General features: G+C 37.7%; 2 protein-coding genes across 2 annotated transcripts in view; one reads left to right on the forward strand and one right to left on the reverse strand.

Annotated features, from left to right (window-relative positions):
- LOC145998777 (A-type potassium channel modulatory protein KCNIP2-like) overlaps positions 1–27556 on the reverse strand; it is a 759206-nt gene that overhangs the window by 688972 nt on the left and 42678 nt on the right. The window lies entirely within an intron of this gene.
- Positions 1–27556, forward strand: part of LOC145998769 (uncharacterized) — a 52717-nt gene that overhangs the window by 21127 nt on the left and 4034 nt on the right. The window contains exons 2-4 of the mRNA XM_083135353.1: positions 6022–7971; positions 10095–10262; positions 15032–15193. Of these exons, the coding sequence (XP_082991479.1) occupies positions 6022–7971; positions 10095–10262; positions 15032–15193 (2280 nt within the window). The remainder of the gene's footprint in view (positions 1–6021; positions 7972–10094; positions 10263–15031; positions 15194–27556) is intronic.

Below are 27556 nucleotides of genomic sequence, written 5' to 3' on the forward strand. Positions count from 1 at the left end.
CGGGCAGGTTGATATTTGGACACTGAGGTAACACGATTACACACATTTTCTTCATTACGTCACTCTTAATAGGACAAGGAAATATATATATATATATAAAAAAAGAATATGTTGAATATATATGCCAAAAAAAAATGAAGAAAAAAACAAAAAACAAAAAAAAAACGAGCGCTCGCGCAATCACTTTTGTTGCTAAATCAGATTCAATAATAATAATAATATGATATAGTGAATAATTTTAAGTACGTGTTATTATTATGCGGCAACGGATTAGATAAGCACAATATTTAGTTCAGGTGAATGCAGTCCTTGTGTATTTGATCTTGGGTCACTTCGGGAAGGAGGGGAGACTACGATGACAGCTGCTCCAGATCTCTCATGCGGGTGACGGTATGTTTCCTGCCATTCTCCGTGCGTACGATGATACGCCCATCCTCTGTGTAGCAAGAGCGACGGCCAAATCTGTCTTTAGCCACTCGCAGGATCTCTTGGCGAGTGGCCGTGAGGGACTCCGTGATGAAATAGGGGCACCCGGCGTCCCTTAGCATCCTCTTCGAAGACCAAACCAGGTGGCGTATTTTGTAAGTGGAGAATTTCACAATAATACATCGTCTTCCCTCTTGTAAGGCGTCGGCCACGGAGCGATTCTGTTTGCCCAGCCGATGACAGCGGGCAATTTCCTCTCTACGGACGTTCAGATTCAGTGTCTTGTTCAGCACATTCAGCACTTTATCCTCCACGTTTTCCTTTATGGTTTCTTGAACGCCGTGGATAAGCAGGCACTCCCTACGCGAGTACTGCTCCAGGTCATCGAGCTTCACTTCTTGGGCCTCCATTTTAGCCAGCAGGGAGAGGAACTCTTCTCGTACATGGCACTCCTCAAATCGGACATATGCCAATATGTTTTCCCCGCTACGAAATCAATCTGACAGAGACTTTCCTGAAAATAAAGATTCTCAAACATCATTGGATTCGTATCGCTTTAAGGTGCCATCCTTTAAGACTACTTCTCAATCACGAAACACTAAGAAATACAAAATTCGCCCTTCTCCGAGGAAAGAAACACATCGCCGTCCGCGATGGGAAGACGATGACGTCGCCATAGAGTCCGCGGCTAGTTCATCGACCCTTACTGACCCAGAGGAGGCGAAATCCCAACCCATAGGAAACAACGCCTACCCGATAAATAACACTCCTTCCCATTCTAAGAATTCCCATCGTCAATCATCTGTGCACCCGAACAAGAGGAATAATCATCCGCAATCACACATTCCTGACCGCCCTACCGAACACAGTGAGGTGTACCAGGCTCTTTTAGAAATGATTCCCAGCATGTGGGAAACGGTTAGACACATACGGGACAACGCTCATCGAATTCGCCTCATCCAACACATTCAATTTTTGACAGACAAACTTTTGACGTTACTCGAAGACAACGCTTAAGGTAATATCGGAAATGGGTACCATCTTACAATGGAATGTAAATAGCTTCTCCGCACGGAAACTCGAATTATTAGATCTAATTGCAGAACACCACCCGCTTATTCTTTGCTTGCAGGAGGTTAAGGGAACGCAGCAAGAGAAGTATAGACTTGCTCATTATCACAGGTACGGCAACCCTACGCATCAGCGTGGAACGGTTATCTATGTGCATGAAACCCTTTCCCATACCGAAATACCAATTCCACATACCCTTTCCCTCGTTCAGACCTTCCAATTAGAGCTCGTGGCTCTCAGAGTCAACATTAATGACCAATATATAGTTATAATTTCCTTATACATTCCCTCCTCCAACAACTCACAGAGAATCAGTTTTCACGAGTTACAAGAGATCATAACCCTTGCTCCGGGCCCCTACCTCATCCTCGGAGATTTTAATGGCCATCACCCCTCTTGGGGACATCCGTACGCAGACCGTTTGGGAAAAAATCTAGATGCATGGATCACACACAACCGGTTTATACTTTTAAACGATGGCAGCCCTACTCATTACCCATTAAATAGCAACCGCCCCTCTTGCATTGACCTCACAATTACTTCCTCCCGATTGTACAATAGGTTTCATTGGGTAAAGGAACAAGATCTCCGTGGCAGTGATCATTCCCCCATTTTAATTATAGCCCGTAGATCGTTTTCCACATACTTGTTGCGTGGAAATAGGGAGTCGGTCCCGGTGAAACGTTGGACCAAAGCTTCCATTAAATGGGACGCTTTTACAACACAATTTAAAAGCATTTATGATCAAACAACTCCCCACACTGATGGAAAAATAACATATCAACGTTTCCTCAGTATGATTACCATTGCAATAGACAATAGTGCCCATCGAAGCCAATATCGTAGCCCAATTAAATTTCCATCCCTTAGTTGGTGGACCCGAGACTGTGATTTAATAAAAAGCCAAAAAAAAAAATCAATTAAAACGATACGAACGAAACCCCTCGCCGGGGAAGAAAATCGAACTTAGGCGACTACAAGCTCAGGCGAAGAAAATATATTTAAACGCGAAAAGAGAAGCGTGGCAATCATTTTGTAATTCCCTAGATTGCACAGATAGCCTCAGCTCCATATGGAATAAATTTCATTCTATTAGGAACCCGACCCACCCACAACGGAAAAATCTCGATAGAAAGTGGGAAGCAGAATTTATGAACATACGCCACCCTCTGTATGCGCACGAGCGGCTAAATCCTTTGCACAGAATTTCGATTTCACTGCCGATTTCCCGGCAGTTACTGCTACCGAAATACAACAAATCTTAGAAATCGTGCCGAACACTTCCCCGGGATATGACGGTCTCACCTATGACATGTTAAAACATCTGCCACAGCAAGGTATACAATTACTTGCTCACATATTCAATACCGTCTATCGCACAGGACGAATCCCTATCGAGTGGCGTCACCACATAGTTCTCCCCATATTAAAACCTCACAAACCTCCCGCGGAGGCAAAGTCATACCGACCAATAGTATTAATACCAGTAGTTGCCAAACTTTTCGAACGAACATTTCAACATCGCCTTAATTGGGCGTTGGAAAAGAATAAATTCTTTTCGCCAACACAAATGGGTTTCCGCATGCAACATGGAAGCCAAGATGCCATAGCTACCCTAACAGTTGAAATCCAAAATAGCCAGATTACTCATGATTATTGCTTTGGCCTCTTCACTGACATAGAACATGCTTATGATGCAGTTCACATCCCGATCTTATATAAAATGATGGTACAACTAAACATACACCCCATAGTAGGGACCATCATCTGGAATTTATATCACGAACGGAATTTACAATTCTGGTTTGAAGATAGGTTGGAAGGCCCCCGTATAGCTCGCACGGGAATCCCTCAGGGTTCGCCCCTTAGCCCCCTACTCTTTAATATCTATACCCACCAAATACATCACCTAAATATGCACGGCTTTAAATTGTTACAATATGCCGACGATTTGTGCTGCTATAAATGCACCCCTGACGCCACGCAAGGCTTACTCGCTCTAAAGAAAACAGTTTCACTTCTTACAGATCACTTAGATACCTTAGGACTCACTATTTCCATTCCGAAATCCAAAATCATAATTTTTAACTCGAGAAAAATGAGCAGTTACCCTAACAATATCACAGAAATACAGCACATTCCAGTAGTCGACAATGTCAAATACCTGGGTGTATATTTTGATAGGAAACTGAATTGGACAAGGCATCTACAGTATCTCAAGGAAAAGGGTCTAAAAATTGTTAATTTACTCCGCTGTATTTCCACGACCAAGTGGGGAGGACACCCCCATACAATGCTATTATTTTATAAAAATTGTTTTCGAGCATTATTTGATTATGCAGCACCAGCTTATGGTGGAGCCAATCCAAAACTTCTTACGTCTATCGACGTATTACAACGACGAGCCTTACGTACCTGTCTAGGACTCATGCCGTCTAGTCCCAATGTTAGTGTATATTTAGAAAGCAATGAATCTTCTTTGTCACACAGACGTATCAAACTCACTGTGCAATATTTGTTTAAATCGTGGGCGCGACACGCTCATCCGTTTAATAAAATATTTGCGATTCAACGACAATGGTTTGGCCTCCCGACCCCCCCTCCCCCCACTAAACGTTTTTTTTTCTTACAATGTTATAATATTGACCCTGACGCTTACCAACAAACTTTTACCCATCCGGACCCGCTTGTATATCAACTGAATATTCCCACAGAACCCCGAGTAGAGATACACTATGCAGATCATGGCCGACATGAAAATTATAGAGACTTGTGGCCCACATCAACCTTTATTTATACTGACGGATCGAAGTCTGCAGACGGTGTGGGATGTGCTTTTTACGTACCATCTCATAACATCACCCGACAATTTTCCCTCCCATCCGATATGTCGATATTCTCGGCGGAATGTTATGCTATCTATAAAGCATTACAATTCGCCCTGCAGTTCCGAATCGATCATTCGTTAATTCTTACGGACGCATTGAGCGTACTTCAAACGTTAGCACGAACAGGTCGGGCAGCATATAAATTAACGGTATTTCCTTATCTTATTCTCCGAATCATGTTAGAACTTCAACAGCAGGGTCTGTCAGCGACCTTCACATATATTCGTGCCCACAGTGACCTCAATAAATATCAAGATCGCGTTGATGTAATGGCCAAACAAGCAAGAACGAAAGAAACTGTTACCCCGATACGCCTGCCGTACACTGACCTCCTCCCACGGGTAAAAATCAAAATAGAACAACAATGGAACGATTGGTGTACCCAGCAACTCCTCAATACCACTACATATAGATGGCATGCACAAGTCGGCAATAAACGTCCTTGGTTTCAACACATTAACCTACCCCGTGCAGTTTTAGTGTTTACCATGCGAATGCGTACAGGTCACGTCGTTATACATCCCAGTTCATATATCGTGCCTGCAACTTCCTGTCCGTGTGGAGAAGCTATCCAATCAATCACCCATTTGTTCTTACAATGCCCAATTCGACAACAACATCGCAATACACTATACAAACAGTTACACCGTGTGGGTATTCCATTTCCGATGTCCCTTTCGACTCTACTCTACGAGCCGCGGTCTGATGTCATGTGGATACTGTACAGCTTTGCACGAAAGAACAACATTGTAACATAAACAAACAGACATTTGGAATGTAAACAAACTTTCTCATAACAAACCAAATAGGACCCCTGGCAAGAAATCGCTCTTAGGCGGTGTGTGCCACACAAAGAAGAAGGAAGGAGCTGTGAATACACGTAGGAAGATTGCTTGGCCCCAAGGTCAGCGGAATCGTAGTTTTCCTTCCTGCCTGGGGATAGGGGAAACACTTCACGAACCTTGGCTTGCATAGTCTTGTGTGCATTGGAGAGGGAGACATCAAGGAGAGGGTGTCCTGTTTGAGAAGATAGGCTAATCGGGACTGGACCTACAGATTAAAGTGGGATCTGAACCACTGTGCAATGTGATTCCACCAGGTATCGAACTACGCCATCAAGGAGACTCCCCTTGGCTATTGATTACTAGTTTACAGCGTTACCAGCTATGAGGAGGACCAGAACGGCTCTGGGGCTCACCCAGTCATTATTCAATGGTATCTAGAAACAGACTAGGGGAAGAGCGGTAAAAGCGGCCGGAGTGTGGTGCTGATCACATCACCTCCAACATGGCTTGGGCCCTACCTCCACGCTTCCTATATGCCTTCATTGAAAGGTCAGTGCGCAGCTGGGCATAAAGGTACCGTTACTAACAGTACATGGGGAGGGAGTAATTCGTATTTGCTCCAGGTTTTATTGTCAGTTTTATTTTTTTATTTTTATATGGAATCCCTCTGCCTATAATCTCTATTTATTCTGTTAAATAATGATTTATTTTTTATTTGTCTCCGAAGCCAAAGCTATCACGCCTTACGCACACCACATTAATCGCCCACTGTTAAGAGATACATTATTTTTTGTGTCAAAGCTTTTAAGAATTTTTAGTCTCGCTCATCATGTTTATTTTTATACTTTCAGCAAACATCTATGATTTCCATCATAGAAGCTCGTCAAAGTGGTCAAGAAGAGGTTGTAACCCAATTATTAACAGAATATAAAGAAAATCGCAACAGACGAAGGCAAGAAAATATAGAAGCAGGTTACAGCACCACAAAAAGGCGAAGAGTGGCAAATATGCAAAAGCCTCATCCACGTGTTTGTTACATCTTCCCACAAATTATCTCTGGCATTACAGGAAGCGCAGCTGATTCCAGTACTGGAATGCTGAATAACAGTCTTCAGAGAAGCACACCCAGTTTTATTGCCACTTCAGTGGGGAATCATGTGAATGAACCTTGGCAGCAAGTACCTGTTGCAAATGGTGATACTCAAAGCCACAGTGAAGATGAAAGAGCTCCTCCTACCTTACAAAGGAATTTGACTAGTGTGTCTACAATACAGACCCAGCATCCTCTTCTAAGAAACTGTTTGATGGCGCCATCCAACATAAAGCCAGGACCTAGTAATTCATATGAGAGAACCGTTCAAGGAATATCCCTCTTGAAGCCTGTATCCAACCATACAATAACATCTACTGACACAAGAGCGAGAGGTGCAACGGGTGTCATTCTAGGTGGTGTACCACGTCAGTCTTCAATGGAGATGCGACCAGTGTCATGTAAGATTCAACCAGTACTCAATAAATCTAATTCGTGGCCAAGTTATTCACACGGCCTTCCCAAACGTGTACCAAGCAACCCTGTGATAGAATCTCCAATGATGCTAAACCCTTCTGCAGAATCTCCTAACTTATACTTTCAGGAACCAATAGAACGGAATAGAGTGGAGAACTTGTCCCTTGGTGCTCCCAGTATGATTCACGAACAGCAAAGTACACACATTCAGAATCTGTCCATCGTTCCCTTCAATCCACAACAGAAGCAGAATCATATATTTCAAAAATCTTGTGTGCTGAAGACGCCTCCAAGTATGTCAAGAGTAGTTCCCAATTTTAATTATGGTAACCACTTTCCGCAGCCATATCACCATGCTGTGCCAGTGAATCAAGGAGTTAATGATAACCAACAGTCAAATAATGACATGCGTGATTCACAACAACCATCTTTGGAATACATTCCAAATGTTAAATCAGGTCCCGGACCAATTCCGAATACTTGGAGTATGGCGAAAACAACTTCCACTTTTTGTTTAACTGGATCGTTGTGCTCTTTGTTGCCAGAAACTATAAACACCACCGGCAGATACACAAGTTCCCATGTCTTGCAACTGCCACCAGTAGAGATTGGTCCCAGGAATACTTTCGACTTTCATCTTGCCACTCTTCCTTTTGAAACTCCTACTTCCATTTCGATGAATAATGCAAATTATGACTTTATGAGAAGGCATAAGCAAAATGAACAGTACCAAAATGCATTAGATCCACTGCAACCTGACTATGACATTCTTTCACCAAAACGTCAAGTACCTGAACCACCAAACAATAACCAGACTTCATACCCTGTACTGTACAATTACTTAACTGCAGACAGCTCACAGCCAAACAGACAAGATGCTAACATGTATCCACAGGAGCAAAATATATCCATGGAAGAACACGCAGACATCCTGCAAGGTTATCATACACCTGTGCCGGTGCAACAGGAGCCAGAGTACAACGAGCCGGAAAAGACGTACGAGCAAATGCAGCAGGAATATCAAGAAACTTTGAAGGAAATTCATCGTCAACAAATTGAACTTCAACAGAGAATGCATCAGCAGCAAGGGCAAAAGCAGCTTCCAGGAATCAGTGAAATATTACTCCCTCTACCAGTGTCTGAGCCTGTTGCCATGAGTTCTCCTGCAAGGAATCAAGATGAAGAGTTGCTCGATTTTTCATGGCAGAAAGGGTCTGAGAATCCGGCCACCATTCCTGATGTACCTGAACTAGATGATGCAGCTTTGTCAACCCTTTATGAGCCAGAGACTCAGGTATGTAATTTTGTATTATATTATTCAATTCCTTTAAGAAATATTGAATACGTATTATTCATTCACCAAAAAAACTAATTTCTTATTCTATATGTAGTGATACAAAATGGTACAAATGCAACAAATGAAAATTTCCATTTCTGATAGTTTAAATATATTGTATATATGCTTATGTCTAGTGAATTTTTTGTTGCAAGAAAGTTTCTGGTACTCTTCAAGTTGGTTTGTTATTGTGTTCATCATAAGAATCACTCAAAATAGTGTGATATGTTCATAAATGATCATACATCCATTTAGTTACATGCACATACACATAGACATTTCTTTCGGCCTCTCAATGGTGCAGTGGTAGCTTCGTCGCCTTGTATTCCCATTGGAGGCACATAGTGGTTCGGATTCCACTTTAAACTGTAGGTCCAGTCCCGATTAGCTAGACTGTGCATAAAGTGGACTTAAAACACCAAATCAACACAAATTTCGTTCATTTAATATTAAAAATTGTATTACTTTTATTCTCGACCATAGGAAAAAAGATGCCGGTTCATGTACCATTGCATACCGACAGAAAAAAAAGTAGTGCTTATTTTAATTCCATTCTTTAATGAAAATAAGCAAAACTAAATGTAAATTTTATTCGTTGTGAATAAACTTGAATTGAAGTATTTAAACACTTCTAATGAATAAGAATTTGTTCGTACATTATCGACAAATAAATCTCTAGTTGCACCACAACTCACTTGACTTATAAACCATATTTGTATTTTATCCACAAAATTTTAGAATCATGTGTGTAGAAGGTCTACAATCTGTGCATTAAAATGAAACTGCTTTATACGAAAGTTTAAAATGCTTTGGTTCTTTAACATTCATTGTCTTATTCTCTTTAAAGATGCAAAAGATGTTACTATTAGGGTAACTCAATCTAGGGAATGAATGAAATGATACTAACATGATATGAACACCCCTCAAACCTTATTCTTTTCACAGTATGGCATGCAAAATACTTTGATCACTGATGTAAGTTCTGTAAACAATCAGTTGCACAAGTAAACTAAAAGCTGCACTGTGGACATAACCTACATAAACACATTAGAGAATAGTTATATCTATAAGAAACTAACTCAATATCTTCACAGTGGAAATTGCTAGATAGTGGCAAAGCTTGTATCCTGCCACATTCTCTTATATTGAGAACTGCAGGTATCATTCATTAATCATAACAATGGAAAAACTTTGTCATTATACAAGAAAAATGTACTTGAGATCAGGTTCTGAAGTAGATAATGTTAGCTGGGAGGATGTTTGGTAGGGCATGGAGATCGCTGGGTAGATGCTCCAAGGTTTAACATGATTACAATGAGACAGCTGGGGGATGCTTCACCAAAATTTTGTTAACTGGTGGAGATACCATCTCCCCCTAACTTTGAGCACTGCTTGAGTTACCATGGTGGGTATTTTGCTCATTTTCAAATTCCCTCTCCTTTCGAGAAACCACTGTGATACTGTCAATTCTGAAAAGTAGTGTTTGTACAAATTCTAAAACATTAAAGTCAGTTTTGATGTGGTATGCTTTCATTATTGTTCAGATATCTGTGATACAAAATGAGCTTACAGTGCCACAGAACTATCACAAATAGGCCTTGTTGAAAGTTCAGCACAGACCTAAAATAGTTTTTAAAAGTGACTTGAATTTGTAATTATTTTTGGATAAAGCTTCCCCTGTGCATTGCAGCATGCCATGAGATCATAGAGCGCAATTTTGTGAATGTGATGTATTCAGCACCACACTCCAGCTACCTTTACCCCCCACCAGGTGCCCATTTATTAAAGCCTGGGTGAACCCAAACTTATGCAGATACATGGATGGAAAAATCTACCTGAAAGTCACTCACTCCAAATATCAAACCTGGGTCTTCTATATAGCAGTCAGATATCCTATCAGCTGGACAATCATGGTGCTATAATTTGTTTTCTACTTGATAAATTTAAATATATAAATGTTTGATAACACATCCTGGAATATTCTGAAAGAAACTAGATTACTGTAATCTTGATTCTTCTGTATTCGAATATAACCAAATAATATGTACATGTTCTAATTATGATTATTAATTCTTTTATAGGTAGTTACACTTTCTACAAAAGGAACGTGCAAGTTTTGCTCAAAAACCATGACTAATGCAAAGATGAAGCAACATGAACAATATTGTGACCACACTACGGTTAATTGTCCAACTGATGGATGTGCATGGGAGGGTCGTTGTTTTTCTCTTGCATCACATATTCATGAGGTAAGCTGATATCTGTAAGTACCAAATTACCAAATAATTGCTTAATTATTATGCATGTGAACTTAAATGTCGTGATTATCTAAGACTTGTTCAAAACAGGTCATGGGGAGGAGCACCAATCAAAATAAGGTTGTCCAACACTGTCAAAATATAATACAAATTTCATAATAAAAATAAAATGCATTTAGATGAAAATGTGGCGCACCCAGTGACTTGCACTGAGGAGTAGCTAGTCTAGAAGAGATAGAACAATCAATCTCACCTCTCTAATTATTTTCAAATCACAATATTTATTGTCTTGAAGCCTCAGTTCATATGCAACACTTCTTTCCACGTGCTTCTCGTCCATCGATGTGATCAGCTGGCAAGGCCGGATACCCTAGCTGGCTCTTCATCCGCCTTACCAGTTCCAGGTATAGACAACCGCCTGAAGTCAAAGGGAAGATTTCTGCCTGTACTTCCCTTGCCCCCTCGCCCCCCACTTCAATGGTTGAAAGCCCGTGGTTTCAGGTCCTCCAGTCTATCTCCTATAGGGCAGATAGGGGATTGGTTTCCCTTCAATTCCTTTGAAAATCCTCTAAAGAACTCGGGGGAAAATTTTCTGCAGTACTTACTTATGTTCTCTGTATTTACATCACCTTTTAAACGTTGTACAATATGTATGTATAATATGGGATGTAGTTTTATTTGTATATGAATGGGAACGTACTTGTATTATGTGCAGACAAAAATGTTATGGTTTCTTTTCTCTGTTTTTCAAATATGGATCTATATAATGATTAAATAACAAATATCTCGCTCTCGTTTTAGTAGTGTTTTATTTAAATATACTAATAATTTGGCCTCCAATAAAAATGGGTAAGCTAAACAGTCATAAATACGGATGTATTAATTTGGGCAAGAAAACGCACGTTCTAATTGTTGTTGTTGGTTTGGTTTATTTTACTTCACCTTTCTGCCACATTGGGATATCGTGAAAATGAGGATGAGTGATGATATAATGAATTTGATGAAAAGCCTCACAAAGAACAATTCAGGCTGTTATTCGAACCCGTGACGAGCCTGCATTCTTGTTCCTGTGTGTTGTACTCTGCAGTGAATAATGAAATAATTTGGAATGAAAAATGTATCCCAGAACTGAAAAAGCCAAATGAAAATCATTGAAGAAAGTAGAAAAAAGTGTGTTTTGTTACCTGTTTATCTCCTCTAATATATTGAATTTTTGCCACCTCCCATCGCTTTTTCTAGCTATATAATTTTAATCGCGATAAGTAGCTAATGAGCTTATGGAATTCACGAGGGACAATCATAAACAGGGAACTCTGGACTCCTGATTTTACAGTGCCCTGCAGATGCACTGGGAGGAAATTATTTGTATTTTCCCCCCTTTCTTTAGCGTTGCTTTTCCATCACTTTACCTAAATTCTGCCATGACGATGAACGTTGATTAAATTAAACGGATGAAAAGTGGTTACAAAGGAACACTCATGCACAGACCAGGGCTCGAGCCCGGATCGTGAGATGGAGAAATTAGGGAAATCAAGCAATGCAATTTTTTTTAGAAAAATGTTAATCACATACAAATATGGTGTTTCAAAAATCCAATTGAAATTTACGTCCCACTGAGTAAATACGCAGTTTGCTTTACCGATACCCACGTATCCGAATAGTTATAGCTTTCCACTCATCTTTGTTGTCGGCTGACCTTCGTGGAGGAGTGCAAGTGGCCCCGAATCGGTACCCGGTGGAGGCACATAGTGCTTCGGATTCCACTTTAAACTGTGGGTCCAGTCCCGATTAGCTTTTATGTACATAAAGTGGACTTAAACACCAAATCAACCAGCTGCAGGGGAGTGGTTATCACTGCATGCTATGACACCAGGAGTTCCGGGTTCGAACCCCGACCTCGGCATGGGTGTTATTTGTGTTTGTCTCTTCATTAATTGTATTGTATTATCTTCACGATTAACCAAATGTGTCAGCGACGCTAAGTAGCATAAATCAAATCATTGATTGATTGTTTGATTTGGTTTGTTTTTCTTCGCTTTCCCTACACTTTTGGCTAATCGTCAAGATGATACGATAAAATTGATGAAGGGACAAACTCAAATAAGATCCATGCCCAGGTCGGGGTTCGAACCTGGGATCTCTGGCTTAATAATTAAATCAACATGTTTTGGATTTTCGAAAGTGGGTGGGATTAACGTGTGCTTCTTTTCAGTAGTCCTTCCTCATTTTGCAATCCTTTCCTTTCTTTGACGTTCTATTTTTTAGGAATACTGGGCCCTAAAGGGGGGAGGGGAGATTATGACCCACACCAACCTCCCTTGGGCACGCCACTGATTGCTACCCCAAGTGTCGACATCACCGTACGTCACTGGGTGCACCAAAACCTTACTTTACATTGATTTTCTTTGATTATACAATTTTACTGTATTTCAGTGTTGTATTCTGAACATTTGACCTGCTTTACTGCAACAATTCTTATTTATTGTATATTTATTATGTATTAATTATATATAATAGAAACAAACCACCAATGAAGGCATGCAAGTAAAACAAAAACAGAAGACCGACCGCTTCAAATTTTCCAACAATTACTGTATATATGAAAAAGGTTGGTTTACTGGCAGTAAACCAGGTAACATGGGAGAATATGCCACTGCAGTATTTGATAAATTTGTAATAAGTTATATGTTATGTAGAAGTAGGCCTAATGCTTGTTCAATGTCAAAGTGAAAAATGGCATTATAATATCTTTTGTCTTTTGCAGTTTAAAATATTAGGTGAGAGCTTGTTTATTTTAAAATCACGGCAATAAAAACTTATAATTTCTCTTTGGAGAATTGTGTAAAGTTCTAAATGCATTTTATGTCGCACACCGTGGCCGTGCAGTCTAAGGCATCAGACTTTGGGCTCGGGCTATGGGATGCATGCTGGTTCGAGCCTCCTGAGGGGAAGCATAAAAACTTGTCTCCTGAGATTTTGATCAGTGTAAGGGACAGGTGGCTACCCATAATCATGACGAAATTGGGAAACTGCGAATGAGTAGCGTAACCTACAATGACTGGAGGTTTCGTCGTGCTGACCACACCTCACCCTGTAACTGGTTGTATGCTCACCCACCCCTGCTGAGGCATGTGGGAGTGGGGCCAACAGTCAGTAGGTAGGCTTTGGGCCCTCAAGGGCTGTTGTACCACAGGTACAATTTACTACTTTAAAAATAGAGATGGACAAAATTAGAAATATTGCCTATCTTCAGTTTAGGTAAGGCCTGATCAGGATGAAATTTTTTCTCAGTATCAGATATTTATTTATTTATAATCCAAATATCTGGATATCAACATTATCTTTGCTGTCACAATTGATTCTTGATGGTTTGGTATATAAATACATATGTCTAATATTTAACTCCTGGTTAGTATGAATCGGTCAATTTGGTGGTAACTCATGCATTCATACATTGAAAGATCAGCTGTTTATGTAAGGAGAATGTTGTCCTTTATTGATACACTGAACACCCTTGCTGTAGTTAAGTAAGTTTTTACAGCTTATTTACGATACCTTTCGGAGCTTGCAAGATGCTGAATCAAAATCATTTTTTCAAGTGATTTGTGTGATATTCTTCTAAGCAAATGTGTAACATTTTATGGTATTCAGTTTAAATGTATAATGTATGCAATGAAAACAATTTTATTTTATTGTAATTTTCTTGTAAGAACACTTATTTCATGATATTGTTGCTAGTATTTTTAACAGACTGGAAGTAATAAAGGGAATTTTCTCTCAAATATAAACCAACTGCAAAACTAAATGACAAACTGTAAAATTGACTTTAATAGTGAGTGAATTATTACTGTAAAAGATATTCTAGAGAAGATATAAGTCTTGTAATATTTTTAATGCATGAACTGCAAGCACACTGTTATTTCTCCACTGACAACCATCGAAAATTAAAAATTCTCATTCAGTTTTAAACCTCGTAAAATTAAAATGCGGAGGTGAGAAAATTCTAAGTAATCCAAAATCCCATCCGTACAAAAAGAAAAAAAAAACAATTATTATATTAGTTACTTGTTACTTGAAAAATATATTACTTTCAACTTTACCTTCATCTTTTTGAAAAAGCATTACTCATGCAGAGTTCATAAGTTTTCATTATAAGTCATTGATAAACGAGAATATCTAGTAGCATACCCAGGAAATTTATAAGGTTGGGAGAAGAAGTTATGTATGATTGTTTACTGTTTGTCATAGCTTTATATTCTACCTGATTTCCACATGTTTGGTGTGATGATTTTCTTTTAGTACATTTGGGAATAATATATTAATTTGGTATATTTTATTTCACTTTTCTGCCACTTATGGCTAAATTCAAAGATGAGGATGAGTGATTATATGATGAAATCAATGAAGGAACATTAACATAGAACATCCATGCTCAGGCCAGGATTCAAACCCACGACCATTAATGTTGGAGTGAAGTAGATATAATCCTGGTCAAATAGATTATTAACATGCTAGTTTTAATAGAATATTTTATCCAGTCTCTATTCTTATTTTCTTGCTCTATTTAGACTACATTTTTATTGAACTCTTTTTTTTTTATTGTGATGTTTTACGATGCGTTTGTAGTTTATTTCCTTAGTTTTTTCAATTTACAAAACTTACTATGATTAGTTTGGTATGGTTATTAAATATTTTGGTTTGTTTAAGTGTTCAGTGAATATCCAGCGATTTTCTTTCACACAATGGTTTCTTTTTTTCAGGAGCATAGCTCTGCATTAGTCAAAGCAGGAACTGCTTCCCATGTGATCGATCTACATGCATTGAGGTCACAGCAACGTGCTTCTTTCTTTCAAGAGTTGAAGAGAAATCTCTTTCTTGTAGCAGTTCACTGTCATGGAAATTTGATATTTGCTGTCATTCAGGTAACAAGAGAAATTGCTTTACATTATTTAATGTCTTTAATTTATTGCAATTAAGTAATCAAGATGGAATTGATTGATTTTGTTTATTTAACTTTGCATTTGTGCCACTTTTGGCTTATCCTGAAGATAAGGATGAGTGATGATATAATGAAATAGACTAAGAGATGCTCATAAGGAACACTCATGCCCAGGCCAAGATTTGAACATTGGGGCCCCTGGCTTTGAAGCATCCTGTGTTAACCATTCCACAATGGAGGTCGGCATAATCAAAATGAAGTCCACACTTTCATAGAAACATACATTCATATAGGTGTTACAGACTTTGAAATATACTTTGTAACATGCAAAATAATATCAAATAATCTTCAAATGTAAACTATACCTTTTTATTGTAGTATTTATATCAATTTATAGCACCCAAACTCGTTATTTTAGATCAGCAAATTAAGTGGATATTTTTATTTCGGGGTATGTTTGCTTGAGCCTTTGGAACAGCTGGGGGGATTGTATGGTTCAACATGGTGCCACTGGAAGAGGTGGGGGACAGCTTTACATAAATTTTCCAAGCTGGTTGGATGGCATCCCCCACTGATTTGAAATCAAGGGAAAGAAGACCCAAATATATATTGTGGTGGAGTTGTCAGCTTGGTTGAAATGATTTTGACTGGGATTGCATCCATCAGTTGATACCCCTTGAAAAAGTGTTGTTTTTTTTTGTTGTTTTTTTTATCCCCAGAAGTTCATTTCGGATTGTGTGGCTAAAAGATAATATTTGCAGTCATAATGTTTGAAGAATATGCACCCTGCTGAAAATTATGCTAATGTTTTCTACTGTTTTTGGTAGCCCAACTGTGCTTACTGGTTTCAGTAGCTGAATTGTAGTGCTTAGGCTTTCTAATATTTTTGTAGCCCAACTGTTTCTACTGGTTTCTATGGTTTCTCAGTAGATCAATGGGTGTTTTGAAACACCTACTCTTTTTCAATAGCTGAACTGCTAGTGTTGTCATAGCATAATTGTTTAACTAATGTAAAAGGTAAAAAAGGTAAAGTGTTCCCCTGTGTTATGCACCACGCCATGAAGGCATATAGGGGGTGTAGGGTTAGGGCCCCACACTTTCTTGATCACGGCCGAAGGTGGGGGTGATGTGATCAGCACCACGCCCCTGGCCACCTTTACTCCCCAGAGTTTTCTCCAGGTACCCACTTTATACGATGCTGGGTGGGCACCAGAGCCACTTGAACAGGTGGAGAAAATCCCGGTTCTAATGTTTAACTAATGCATTTCACTGTTTTCAGTATAGTTCTGTTTGAAAACAGTACCATTACCAATATGGCCATTGACAAAAACTTTCAGTGAGGGCAAAGGGTGTTACTCATAATTGTTCCCATGGGTGTTGCAAAAAAATTTAGGAGGGAGTCTGGCCATTGATAAAATTACAATCATATTAATAACAACAATAATAATGATTATTATTATTCAATAATAATTACAATCTCATAAAAATAAACCAGTTTATTCCAAAATAAACTTAATTATTTATTATTAATGTTGTTATTGCAGTTGTATCCTTGAGATCATTCTACTCAATCCACTAGATGAGTGAATATACAGCACAACTGTTTTACATTGCCTTTTTAAATTTCATACATTTAGTGTACTGTAATGCACAGTTATTATATTTTGTTATTAAATTTTAAATACCTTCTTCAAGAAAAAGCTTTAAAAGTAAGAGGGAAATGTTAGTCATAAAGGTTGTTTGACCTCTCGCATAAAACTTACATTTTGGAATTTTGAAAACTGTGGAACCGTTTATTCTTTCGATTGCAAAAACAACTTGGTTCCTGTATTGTACACTCAATGTTTCAAACTAGCACAGTTTTTCTTTGGTTTTTCGGTTCTAATACTAACCAACTGAATTTTATTTCTGATATTAACAATAAAAGTAACAAACTTTCTGCTATTTTGTAACTTTCAATAAATGATGGCAATTTTAGGGGGAGGAGGGTCTATGGACCTGTTCGATTCCCCCTCCCGATGCTCATAATTTGTTCCTATACTTACCAAACAGGCATTATGTACAGCCACTAAGTGCTATACAAGTGTGTGTTTTATACAACCGCAGACAGGTTAAATGTGTATACTATGCGGGTAGTGAATGTAGCACACTCAGTGGTGTATGCTGGGTTCAAAACCTGGGCTATCTCTTCATAATGTTCAAATGGGAGGCTCTCTTTCGTTCAATTTCTTGGATTTTAAGGTGATGTAACATTGCGATTAAAAATACATACATTACAATTTAATAATAATTATAAAAATATCACTGTTTCATTAATATAGAAACAGAAAACATTTCAAATATTTCATGGTAATTTATAAAATATAGAGGCCCATATTATGAAATATTTATGTAGGCCTACGTGCGAGAATAAAATATAAGTCGTATCATTCTATAGAATGAAGGGATCTGAACCAGTTAATTGATGGGGTGATGTAAACTACTCATCATTCATCCTCTTGATGAGACCACTCGTCATTGACATGACGAGTTATTGCTTGGCATGCGAAAGGTACAAATTACACAAAGGAATTAAACTACTGAAAAGACAATGGCAACTCGTTGGATTTTGTGAACCGTTGAACCTGTATCATGGCTGGGTGTAGGATAATTACCTGTCTAACTGAAGTCTCTGAGCTGAATGAAAATAGCGAAGTCCTCTGTGAGCTTCTCTCTAACTGTTGAACAAAGCGTGCTTCCACTATCGACCTCCTGTCTTGCTGACCTCCTCTCTCTACCAACTCAATTCCCAAAGTCCCGTCACTTCCCAGCTTGTCTCACCTCTATATTCCCTGGCCATCGAGCTCTTCCTCGATGCCGAATCGCCGAATCGTGTTTATTATCATAATTGCTACCATGCAAACCGCTGACACCAAACCCAGAAGTGTTACCTATTTCCTGAATGCTCAGGAGGTTTGCATGGCACAACACAATGCATTGTAAACATGCCTAAGAGGCTTGAGACAGCTGAGAGAAAAACAAGTGAATGCCCTGGTCAACATGAAGCGTTCAGAGAGACTTAATAAAATAAACATACAATCCTATGGATTGATACGTTCGCGCCGCCTAGGAAAAATTTTCCTTTGAAAATTTAAAAGTCAAATCGCAAAGCTTGACATGACTCAGGTTCGCCAATTCCATATATTTTCTTAAAAAACCAAATATACAAAATAAATCCACCATAACTGTCTGTTGTTTGCCGTATCCCGAAAAAAAAATAATTTTTATTCCCTAAACTTCATAATGAATAATACCCTTAATACTAACAAATTCGTATGTTTATACGATGTAAAAAACAATAATATATACTATTATAGGACTAGAAATCACAAACATTCGTGTCGTTAAGTAATAAAACTCTTAATGTATCACATGTGCGTGTACGTAATGTGTATAATGTATAATTGCTCATCAATCTGCTCCTAGTCAAGAGTCTGTGATGCCTCGCCACGCGGTAACGACTCTGTGTGTTCCGCGAGGCAAACGGCTGGCTGGAGCGTCTTTGCAAGATAGAACGAAATTCACAATGTTTATTTATATTGCCACTTGATATGGACTCTTCAAAAGTAAAAAATACCTTAAAAAGGTGCACAAGTAAGTACACGTAAGTAAGCATGTAAAACATTGTCACATCTCACTGTTTTGTCCGTGTGAAAACCTGATCATATCAAAGTGCGTATGTTTTACGAACTGCGTAGCTACTGCAAAAATCGTTGAATATATGAACTTGCACGGCTATGTTGCACATTCCAAGGTAGTATTATACAATATTCAATGCATATAATTGGTGACACTGATAACTGTCGCTGGTAAAACATAACTATAGCGTTCAATTTTCTTTTCTACGTTAATCCGTACACTGTATACATATATATGGCTTGGTGAATACCTTTGTATGACTGCACACAAAATTAATAATCTTCCAAGTGACAAAACTATGTGCTTGAGTTTAAATATCAAATAAATGTTCTGCGAACAAATGTGTCGCTTTCAATATTCCATGTTGGTGAGAGAAACAAAAAATAATATATCACACTAATATCTGCATGCAATAAACATATGCATAAAATATTGTCACTAAAGCATGCTTTCTAAAATGTTCGAAAGTGCTGTAATTATGTTTATTGCTTGCATGTCCGTTTATTATTCAAAGTGCAAAATTTCATCGTAAAAAAAATTAGGCACTAATTGATGCACTGGTCAATTGACACCACTGATGCTTGTAGCTTCCTTGCAGTATAATGTAAACTTAAATGCATATAAAACTAGTTCTTATGCATGACACAAAACTGAAAATGTATATAAGGACTATGGAAAAGTACTGTTTCCCATAATGCATGTTAAATGACCAAATAGATACACATGATAGGAGCTCACATGTGTATGTGTAGAAACACTGTAGCACAATTCTGTAATTATTGTTTGTGACCAGAACTGCTGGTTGTAAAATGTATATTTTCTCTGCTTCCTCTTCTTTCTGGATTGCTTGTCGTCTTGACTGCATTGGGGCAATGTAAAAATGTAGTAAATTACCCGTAGAACTTGGGAGATGGGGAAAAGTTGTTGTTTTAACTGCAAACAGTGTGGAGGGGAATTTTATTTAGCTCCATCACTAGGTGTTGTTGATAATGTGTAGTCCGCTATACTGGGAAATGTATGGTTGACTACATCCTTCCTGTAAAAGGTAGTCTCCGTGCAGTAATAAGTAGAAATGTCTGCATGTCTCCCTCAAATTGGTGGTGACGAGTCTCTTCTTGAAATAATACTTAAAATGTCTGCATGTCTCCCTCGTAGAATGATACTCAGTCTTTCTGCCTGGTAATAGTAGACTGCCTGCGGATGTCCGTCATGAAAAATGCCCATGGATGGTGTAGGCATTGCTTGTCCATTGCGTTCCGTATAGACAGGTTAGGTTAAAAGGAAAAATTATGACAAAGAAAGGAAATTGCAATAGGATGGGTATATATAATTCAAGTATGCATGTACACAAAACCAACTAATTTCCACTGCCTTTTCTTTTAAAATTAAATTAAATTGTCTCATCAAAAATAAAATATGATTAAAATAAATTGATAAAATAATTGCCATAACTCTTTGAAAATAAATAAGGAAAATTTAAATAAAATATCCAACCGTAATTAAAATATTAATATCCATGATTAATGTGTTGCCTTAACCTATTAATTATTACTGCGCTGCTCTAAATTAATCTGTTTCGAAAGCTGATGATGCTTATAAAAATAATATCCTAGGGTTGCGGTTAATAACACATTCCAAATAACAAAAACTAATATAGACATGGGCAAAGGGTTTAGGACTAATTCTTGAAATGAAATGTTCTTACTAATTGATTGATTAAGTTGTTTTAAAGCAAGTTCAAGCGGAGTCCATTGGGGAATAGTGAAATCAGATAAATTCTTGGGAATATTAGGTAGTAACTCAATTTCCTTCATTTTTACTTGTTCGAAAGCTAACATTCTTGTGTGTAAAATTTGTTGATCCACAATAATTTGCGAAAAATCCTGATAATTAAAAAATAAAGATTGGCCTTCGTTAAGCTGAACTGATCTGTGCGTGTTCAAATTATTATTCAAATTCTGAATGACAATAAATTGACCTGAACCTGATATTAGAATACCATTGCGTGTTCTGATAAACTGAAATAATTTATTGTCAGTAATAGACTTCACTACAAAATGTAAAATTAATAAACAAAGGTAAGTGTTGCAAGCATGTTCTAAATACTACTTCTGAGTTTCGTTGAAACTCCAGGTGGTAACAAAATATAGCATCAGGGAATTAAAAAAGTGAAATTCAAATTTGAAACACAATAAAAATAATAAAACTTTCTCAATTTCAAATTTCCTTTAAACAAAAGAAATGTATCCACTCAAAACTTCTTGAGTCCGCCGTATACCTCAAATCACTTGGTCGTGTAAGCAGACCCGCCGCGGAAAGGTATACTTGACCCATATAAGAATGGTGTGTCAATCCCTTAGGTATGTTTAAACAAAATAGATAGAGAATAGTTATGCTATATATTAAAATATAAATACAAATTAATAGTTATTACCTACTGTACTAACATTAACACGAAGTTAATCAGTAAGAAGTAATTAATTTATTGCTGCATTGTCGAATAAGGTGCAAATTGGGTAAATGAGCTAAATTTCCTAATAATAAATATTAATAATAATAATAATTTCTCAAATTATGACATTTGTGGTAAACCACTCTGTTTAAATTTGGAAAGGCTAACGATGCCATGGCGACTTTTGCTGCACATGCCTGTGCCAATCACCGAGGCTTAGCCTTGGCATGTTGCTAACAAATTTGATTACTCTAAGTGCATAAAGTGCTAAAAATTGCCCTTTGTAAAATTTCCCTGATTTATCGAAATTTCGTTTGACTTTATCCTGATTCTAATGAAAAAATGCGTCAATGTCCCAAAAATTTTACTTAATATAAATATCTCTATGAAAAACGGGAAAATTTTGCGAGAAAAACGCAAAAAAAATTCGTCTTGTTGTTCCTTTGAAAATTATTGGTCGTGATTAACCTGAAGTGCATAAATGCGACGTTTTATGGCAAAATTTATCTATATAGAACAAAATATCCCTAACATTGTTTACATGAACTTCTATCGTGAAAATCAAATTCTGATGGCTATATGCGTAACTAAACTGATCCCATAAAATTTTAATGGACGACCGCCCCTGGCTGATGTAATCTCCATGCTAAGTGTTTTCTAAGCTTCCAGCGTGTTCAAAGTACTCGGGAGAGAGCTTCAGTGCAGAAAAGGAATTCGCTGATAGCAGACATTCTAAATTGTGCAAGGTTGCATTTGTGGTCGCTGGACGTAACTGAAAATTTCTCTATGGCGACAACGAGAGCTCTGGCAAGTTCGCTGCCGTGATCGGCGACTTCGGGGAAGTTCGGGTTCCGTTCGGGAGGTGGATGGGAAAAGGTCGCTGCTTCGAGCAGCGGGCAAAGGAACGGAGAGAGAAAATGCAAGGCGATGGTTCGCTGATACATTGAATGACGCGTAAATGTTTACAAAACTTTAACTTACTACGAACAAAGTCTAGTAAGCGCTGCGGGAGTTCGAAACAAAGTCAAGGACTTTTGAAATGACGTAATAAATTGAATGAAAAAAAACTTCGTTGCTCTTGCGACAGCGTATTACTAGAACACTTCCGTGCTGGTAAAATAACAACAGTTGGGAAGCTGTTAGCAAACTAAATGACTAATAAACCTTGCATAAGGTACAATTAAACGTAAAAATGAATTATACTTAAAATTTAAATCGTAATGAATATAAAATTCTAGGCGAACGTGAAGTCGTAAAAAATATGGTCTGTAAACGAAACAACAGGTTCGGGAACCTGAAAATTTGGCTTACTTTCTGCTTTTAAAGTAACACTTGAAACTTTCTCGACTTTTACTGGTGACTGATTCGCAAATAACTCTTTAACTTTTACAACTGGCTGAACACAGGGTGAAATAGGCAATTCACTTTCCATTTTGCGACTGTTTTGAACAAAATTAAGATCCTTGCTTACGGCAAATTTCTGAACTCTATCTTTAACGGATAAAATATTCTTCGGCAAATCTATACTGTCGTCTTTAGTGACTAAACTATTTCTGGATGCATCCTGAACTTCTTCTTGTACCCTAGGTTGAATAATAATGGACTGAGGCAGTGGAGGGGGAATTGGCGGATTTATTGTTTTCAATGGTACCACTTCAACAATTGGTGCAACATCGTCGTAAATCTGCTCAATGGGCGGTGAATCATTAAGTTTGCTTAACTGTAATTCGTTGGTACTCTCATGGTCATAAGTAATAGATTTCTTGCGGTGACATTGAAAATAACAGATTATGAAAATTATAAAAATACTAATAATAAATGTTGTTAATAATAAAATTGTAATTATATTATAAGGATAGTCAAAGGACTTGTGCAACAGATAAATAAAATTAGAAGCTTTTACGTATGGAAGTAATCCGTTTAAAATAACTAAAATCGCAATGATTTTCATGTTGCTTAGGCAATCAAAACAAACAGTTCTTCAAAGCTAACACGTACTTTAAGCCTGCCTAGTTTAAGTAGTAGATATTTTAACTCAACTTTTAATTATTTCTGACTCTAGGCTCAAATTATCTGCGTGATTTATTTATTTAATATAATTTATTTATTCTCTAAATTTATTAGCACTGTTTAACTTATGTTATTTTAAATTTTACTGCAAACTTATCTTATTTTACTTTCAGGTGTTAACTTTACGTTTAAATTCTTTGAAATCAATCGAACCGTACTAAGGTACAAGGTAAGGAAAAAATTGAGACTGATTTATTCCTGACTACCTGAAATAAAATAATAATTATTATTTATGCAATCTTTAAATGCATTAAAATACTAACATCACTAAAACTTGAAGAATCTTTAATTCTCTCTACTCATTCTAAAATATGCTTAGCATATTATTGTGGCAAAGCTTTAAACTAAAACCGTTGTGGTTTAATCATAATCATTCTGCGATGGCAGAATGGATTTCCAGGATTATCGGTAGCTATCCAATATCCGAAGGAAAATACTTGTTAGTGGAGCGCAATAAATCTTGACGTCGACGTCTACATATTCATATAGTATAAATATTCTCATAACTGGCGCTTAAAATTAAACTTTGCTAATATAATCATATACCTTCTTCTGAAGAGTAACTATAAAATTCCAGTGATGTATTCGCTGAGCTAGTATTGTTACATACTGCAAAACTTTTGTGCCTAAAGCACATTATTAAATAATAAGTCTGCTTTTAATCTTTAATATTATTAGTGCCATTTTATTATAAATTATTATTATGTCACGCGAGTGGATTTAAAATATTAGACTTGTTTCACTTTAATAAATGCCGTAACTTGGAGCAAAAATTGCAATATTTATATTTTAAAATTTTAAAACAATCTGCATTTTAAAGTTTTTAACATTCGAAGCTACAACGTGCTAAGGATAAATATTCAACTGTCAAACGAAACATTGTTTCGGACAAAGAAGAAAAAAAAATATAAAGATATACTAACAAAAAATATCTCATTAATATGTGAGAAACGTCCACGCCGTGTGATGCTCTCCTAATTCTCTTCTAGTTATTCAAAATAAGTTGGCTGTGCCTAACTTTGCTTAAAGCATATAAGTATATGTATATATGTGTACGGATTCATTCTCGTCACTACTGCTTACCTGTGCGGACATCTCTCGTCACTGCAGCCTATTTATACATCTATTACTTCTCAACTAGAACTTTTAATTAATCGGGCGGTTTATACCCTAAATCACGGTACGAACATTGTACATGCGTGTCGAGGAATATAATTGGCGTTTCGTTTCTTTACATATTAACATGAATTGAAAATTTTCAGGCAATGTATGCGTAAGTTAAGGTAACGTAAGGCAAGTGACTATCTCGTATAAACTTGACTATCTCCTTAATCTAAGCTCCCTTCATGAGGTGCTAGGAGACTTCAGTCATTAAGAATATAAATGAGTGGTCCTCGGGGCCTTATTCGTTCCCAAAACTATATATGTATAAAAATGTAATATCCTCGTTGCAATAATCTTAGCAGTTATAGTTCAAGCATTCTAAATTATTTACAAGTTACGGTCAGTTTTAAACCAAATTTAAATTAAACTTTTAAGAAATTTCAATTAATAATAATAACAAAATATTGACTCAAACAAGCATACTCTGTGCTATGACTCGTTAAAATGCCCCATAGTGCTGATTGACTCTGACTCGGTGGCACTAATTTATTTTCCTCATTCATAATATAACTTTAAAATCCACTTGTAATCCACGTTATTAATTAATTAAAATGTTAAAAATAAAATCGTTTACTGTTCACTGTAGCTTACTGCATCCTCATAACCAACGTTGTAATAATTTTCGTATCCAAGATCATAAGATCATATAAAAAAAAATTTCTAAAATCACTGTCACTGCAAGAAATCTTCAAATCTAAATGCCTATTCCTTATTCCTTATTTAAAATTCTGGATGGTAAAAATTTCCCAAGTGGGAATTTGTCGTAGCCATGGTACCGGGTTCGTGAGTGAACCACAGAGCTACCAGGAGCAGATTGATAGGGAATCGTCCACGGACGTCCCTGGGCCGGCCACATTTTTGATGAAATGGGCCTCCCTCAAATCCGACATCGAACCTTCCGCCATGCGGAATGCCGGACGCTCCTGATACCATAGCGCCAGCCCGACGTGGGTAACCGCGACGGAGCTAGGGCGCAGTTCCTCCGCATTCTTACATTTCGCTGATTATCGACCCAAACTTGAAGTCGATAAATTTAATCGAATTCATCCTTATGTTAGACTAAACATCTATCATGGCATATATAAATTCTTCTCCCCCCATAAATGCAAAAGCTTTAAGCCCTATGTATTTTCAAAATAAAATATGGCAAGGACATACTAACGAAACTAAATAAATGAGCAAAATTTTGGGGTGGGGTTGAATTTAAACTGATTAACAAACTCTTTTCATTCCTGTAAGAAATGAAAAGGCCCACGTATCTTCATCACGTAACGAGCTTTGGGGTGGGGTTAATTTAAACTGGCTAACAATTTCTTTTCATTTCTGAAAAAATGAAAAGACCCGCTAATCTCCACCACGTATCAAGCTATAGAATGAAGGGATCTGAACCAGTTAATTGATGGGGTGATGTAAACTACTCATCATTCATCCTCTTGATGAGACCACTCGTCATTGACATGACGAGTTATTGCTTGGCATGCGAAAGGTACAAATTACACAAAGGAATTAAACTACTGAAAAGACAATGGCAACTCGTTGGATTTTGTGAACCGTTGAACCTGTATCATGGCTGGGTGTAGGATAATTACCTGTCTAACTGAAGTCTCTGAGCTGAATGAAAATAGCGAAGTCCTCTGTGAGCTTCTCTCTAACTGTTGAACAAAGCGTGCTTCCACTATCGACCTCCTGTCTTGCTGACCTCCTCTCTCTACCAACTCAATTCCCAAAGTCCCGTCACTTCCCAGCTTGTCTCACCTCTATATTCCCTGGCCATCGAGCTCTTCCTCGATGCCGAATCGCCGAATCGTGTTTATTATCATAATTGCTACCATGCAAACCGCTGACACCAAACCCAGAAGTGTTACCTATTTCCTGAATGCTCAGGAGGTTTGCATGGCACAACACAATGCATTGTAAACATGCCTAAGAGGCTTGAGACAGCTGAGAGAAAAACAAGTGAATGCCCTGGTCAACATGAAGCGTTCAGAGAGACTTAATAAAATAAACTACAATCCTATGGATTGATACGAAGTGTATAAAAAACTTCTTACCTTAAATATTCAATTCGAACAGGAACTCCAGTCTTCTCTTGGCGACCTCTGTGGTAATGGTTATTAGCACAGCCCACTACGATGCCCAGGGCTCCCGGGTTCAAATCCAGGCATGGACATGGCTATTCTTTGTGAATGTCTCTTCATCAATTTCATCGCATCGTCACTCATCCTCATCGTCGTGATTAGCTATAGTGGCAGAAAAGCAATGCAAAATAACAAATCAAATCCATTCTTCTCTTTACGATGCCAGAGGCCTGCATATCTTCACGATTTGAAGCTTATCCTCATGCAAAAGCCGAGTAAATTGTTTCGTAAATAGTTCGTTAATTATGTCACTCATTTTCGTTCACTACACGATGCAGCACAGATCATTCAAAACATATATATACGTAATTCACTCGCTCAATGTCATTAAACTTAAGAAAATGCACACAGTAAGAAACCTAATTTTCTTAAACTTCCTTCAATGCGATTTCCACTCTCAAAATGCCCTTTGTCATCTCCGGCCAGTCAGTCTACCCCAGCCAGTCATAAACAAAGCAGCAGAGGGGTTGAAAACATCGTAAAGCATGGTTGATTGAAGGTCAGCGGTCTGCGAGTTCTGCATGTGTTCGATGGGACAGTGTTGTTTTGGCCTAGAGGACAAATTCCCTATCACATGCCAGTCACTCTTTTCCCGTTTCTGTAATAGTAGTTTTGTTTCAAAATTTCCCTTATCTAGGAAAAATCCCATGCTGGTTAGAAAATCTGCATCGCTGTAAGGTTTTACCTCCGTTATAAAATGAAGACTTCCCTGTCCACACTTTGGTTTAGAAGCTACTACAAATATGTCACCGATCGCTGGTCGGGGAAGAATTTAACCGATGAAGCCTGGTGGTAGCTTTAAAGGAAAGGAGCTCATCCCCATGTATGTACTATAGTTTTCTCC

Source organism: Lepisma saccharinum, chromosome 1 (assembly GCF_977018435.1).
Source record: "Lepisma saccharinum chromosome 1, izLepSacc3.1, whole genome shotgun sequence".
Classification (NCBI taxonomy): Eukaryota; Metazoa; Arthropoda; class Insecta; order Zygentoma; family Lepismatidae; genus Lepisma; species Lepisma saccharinum.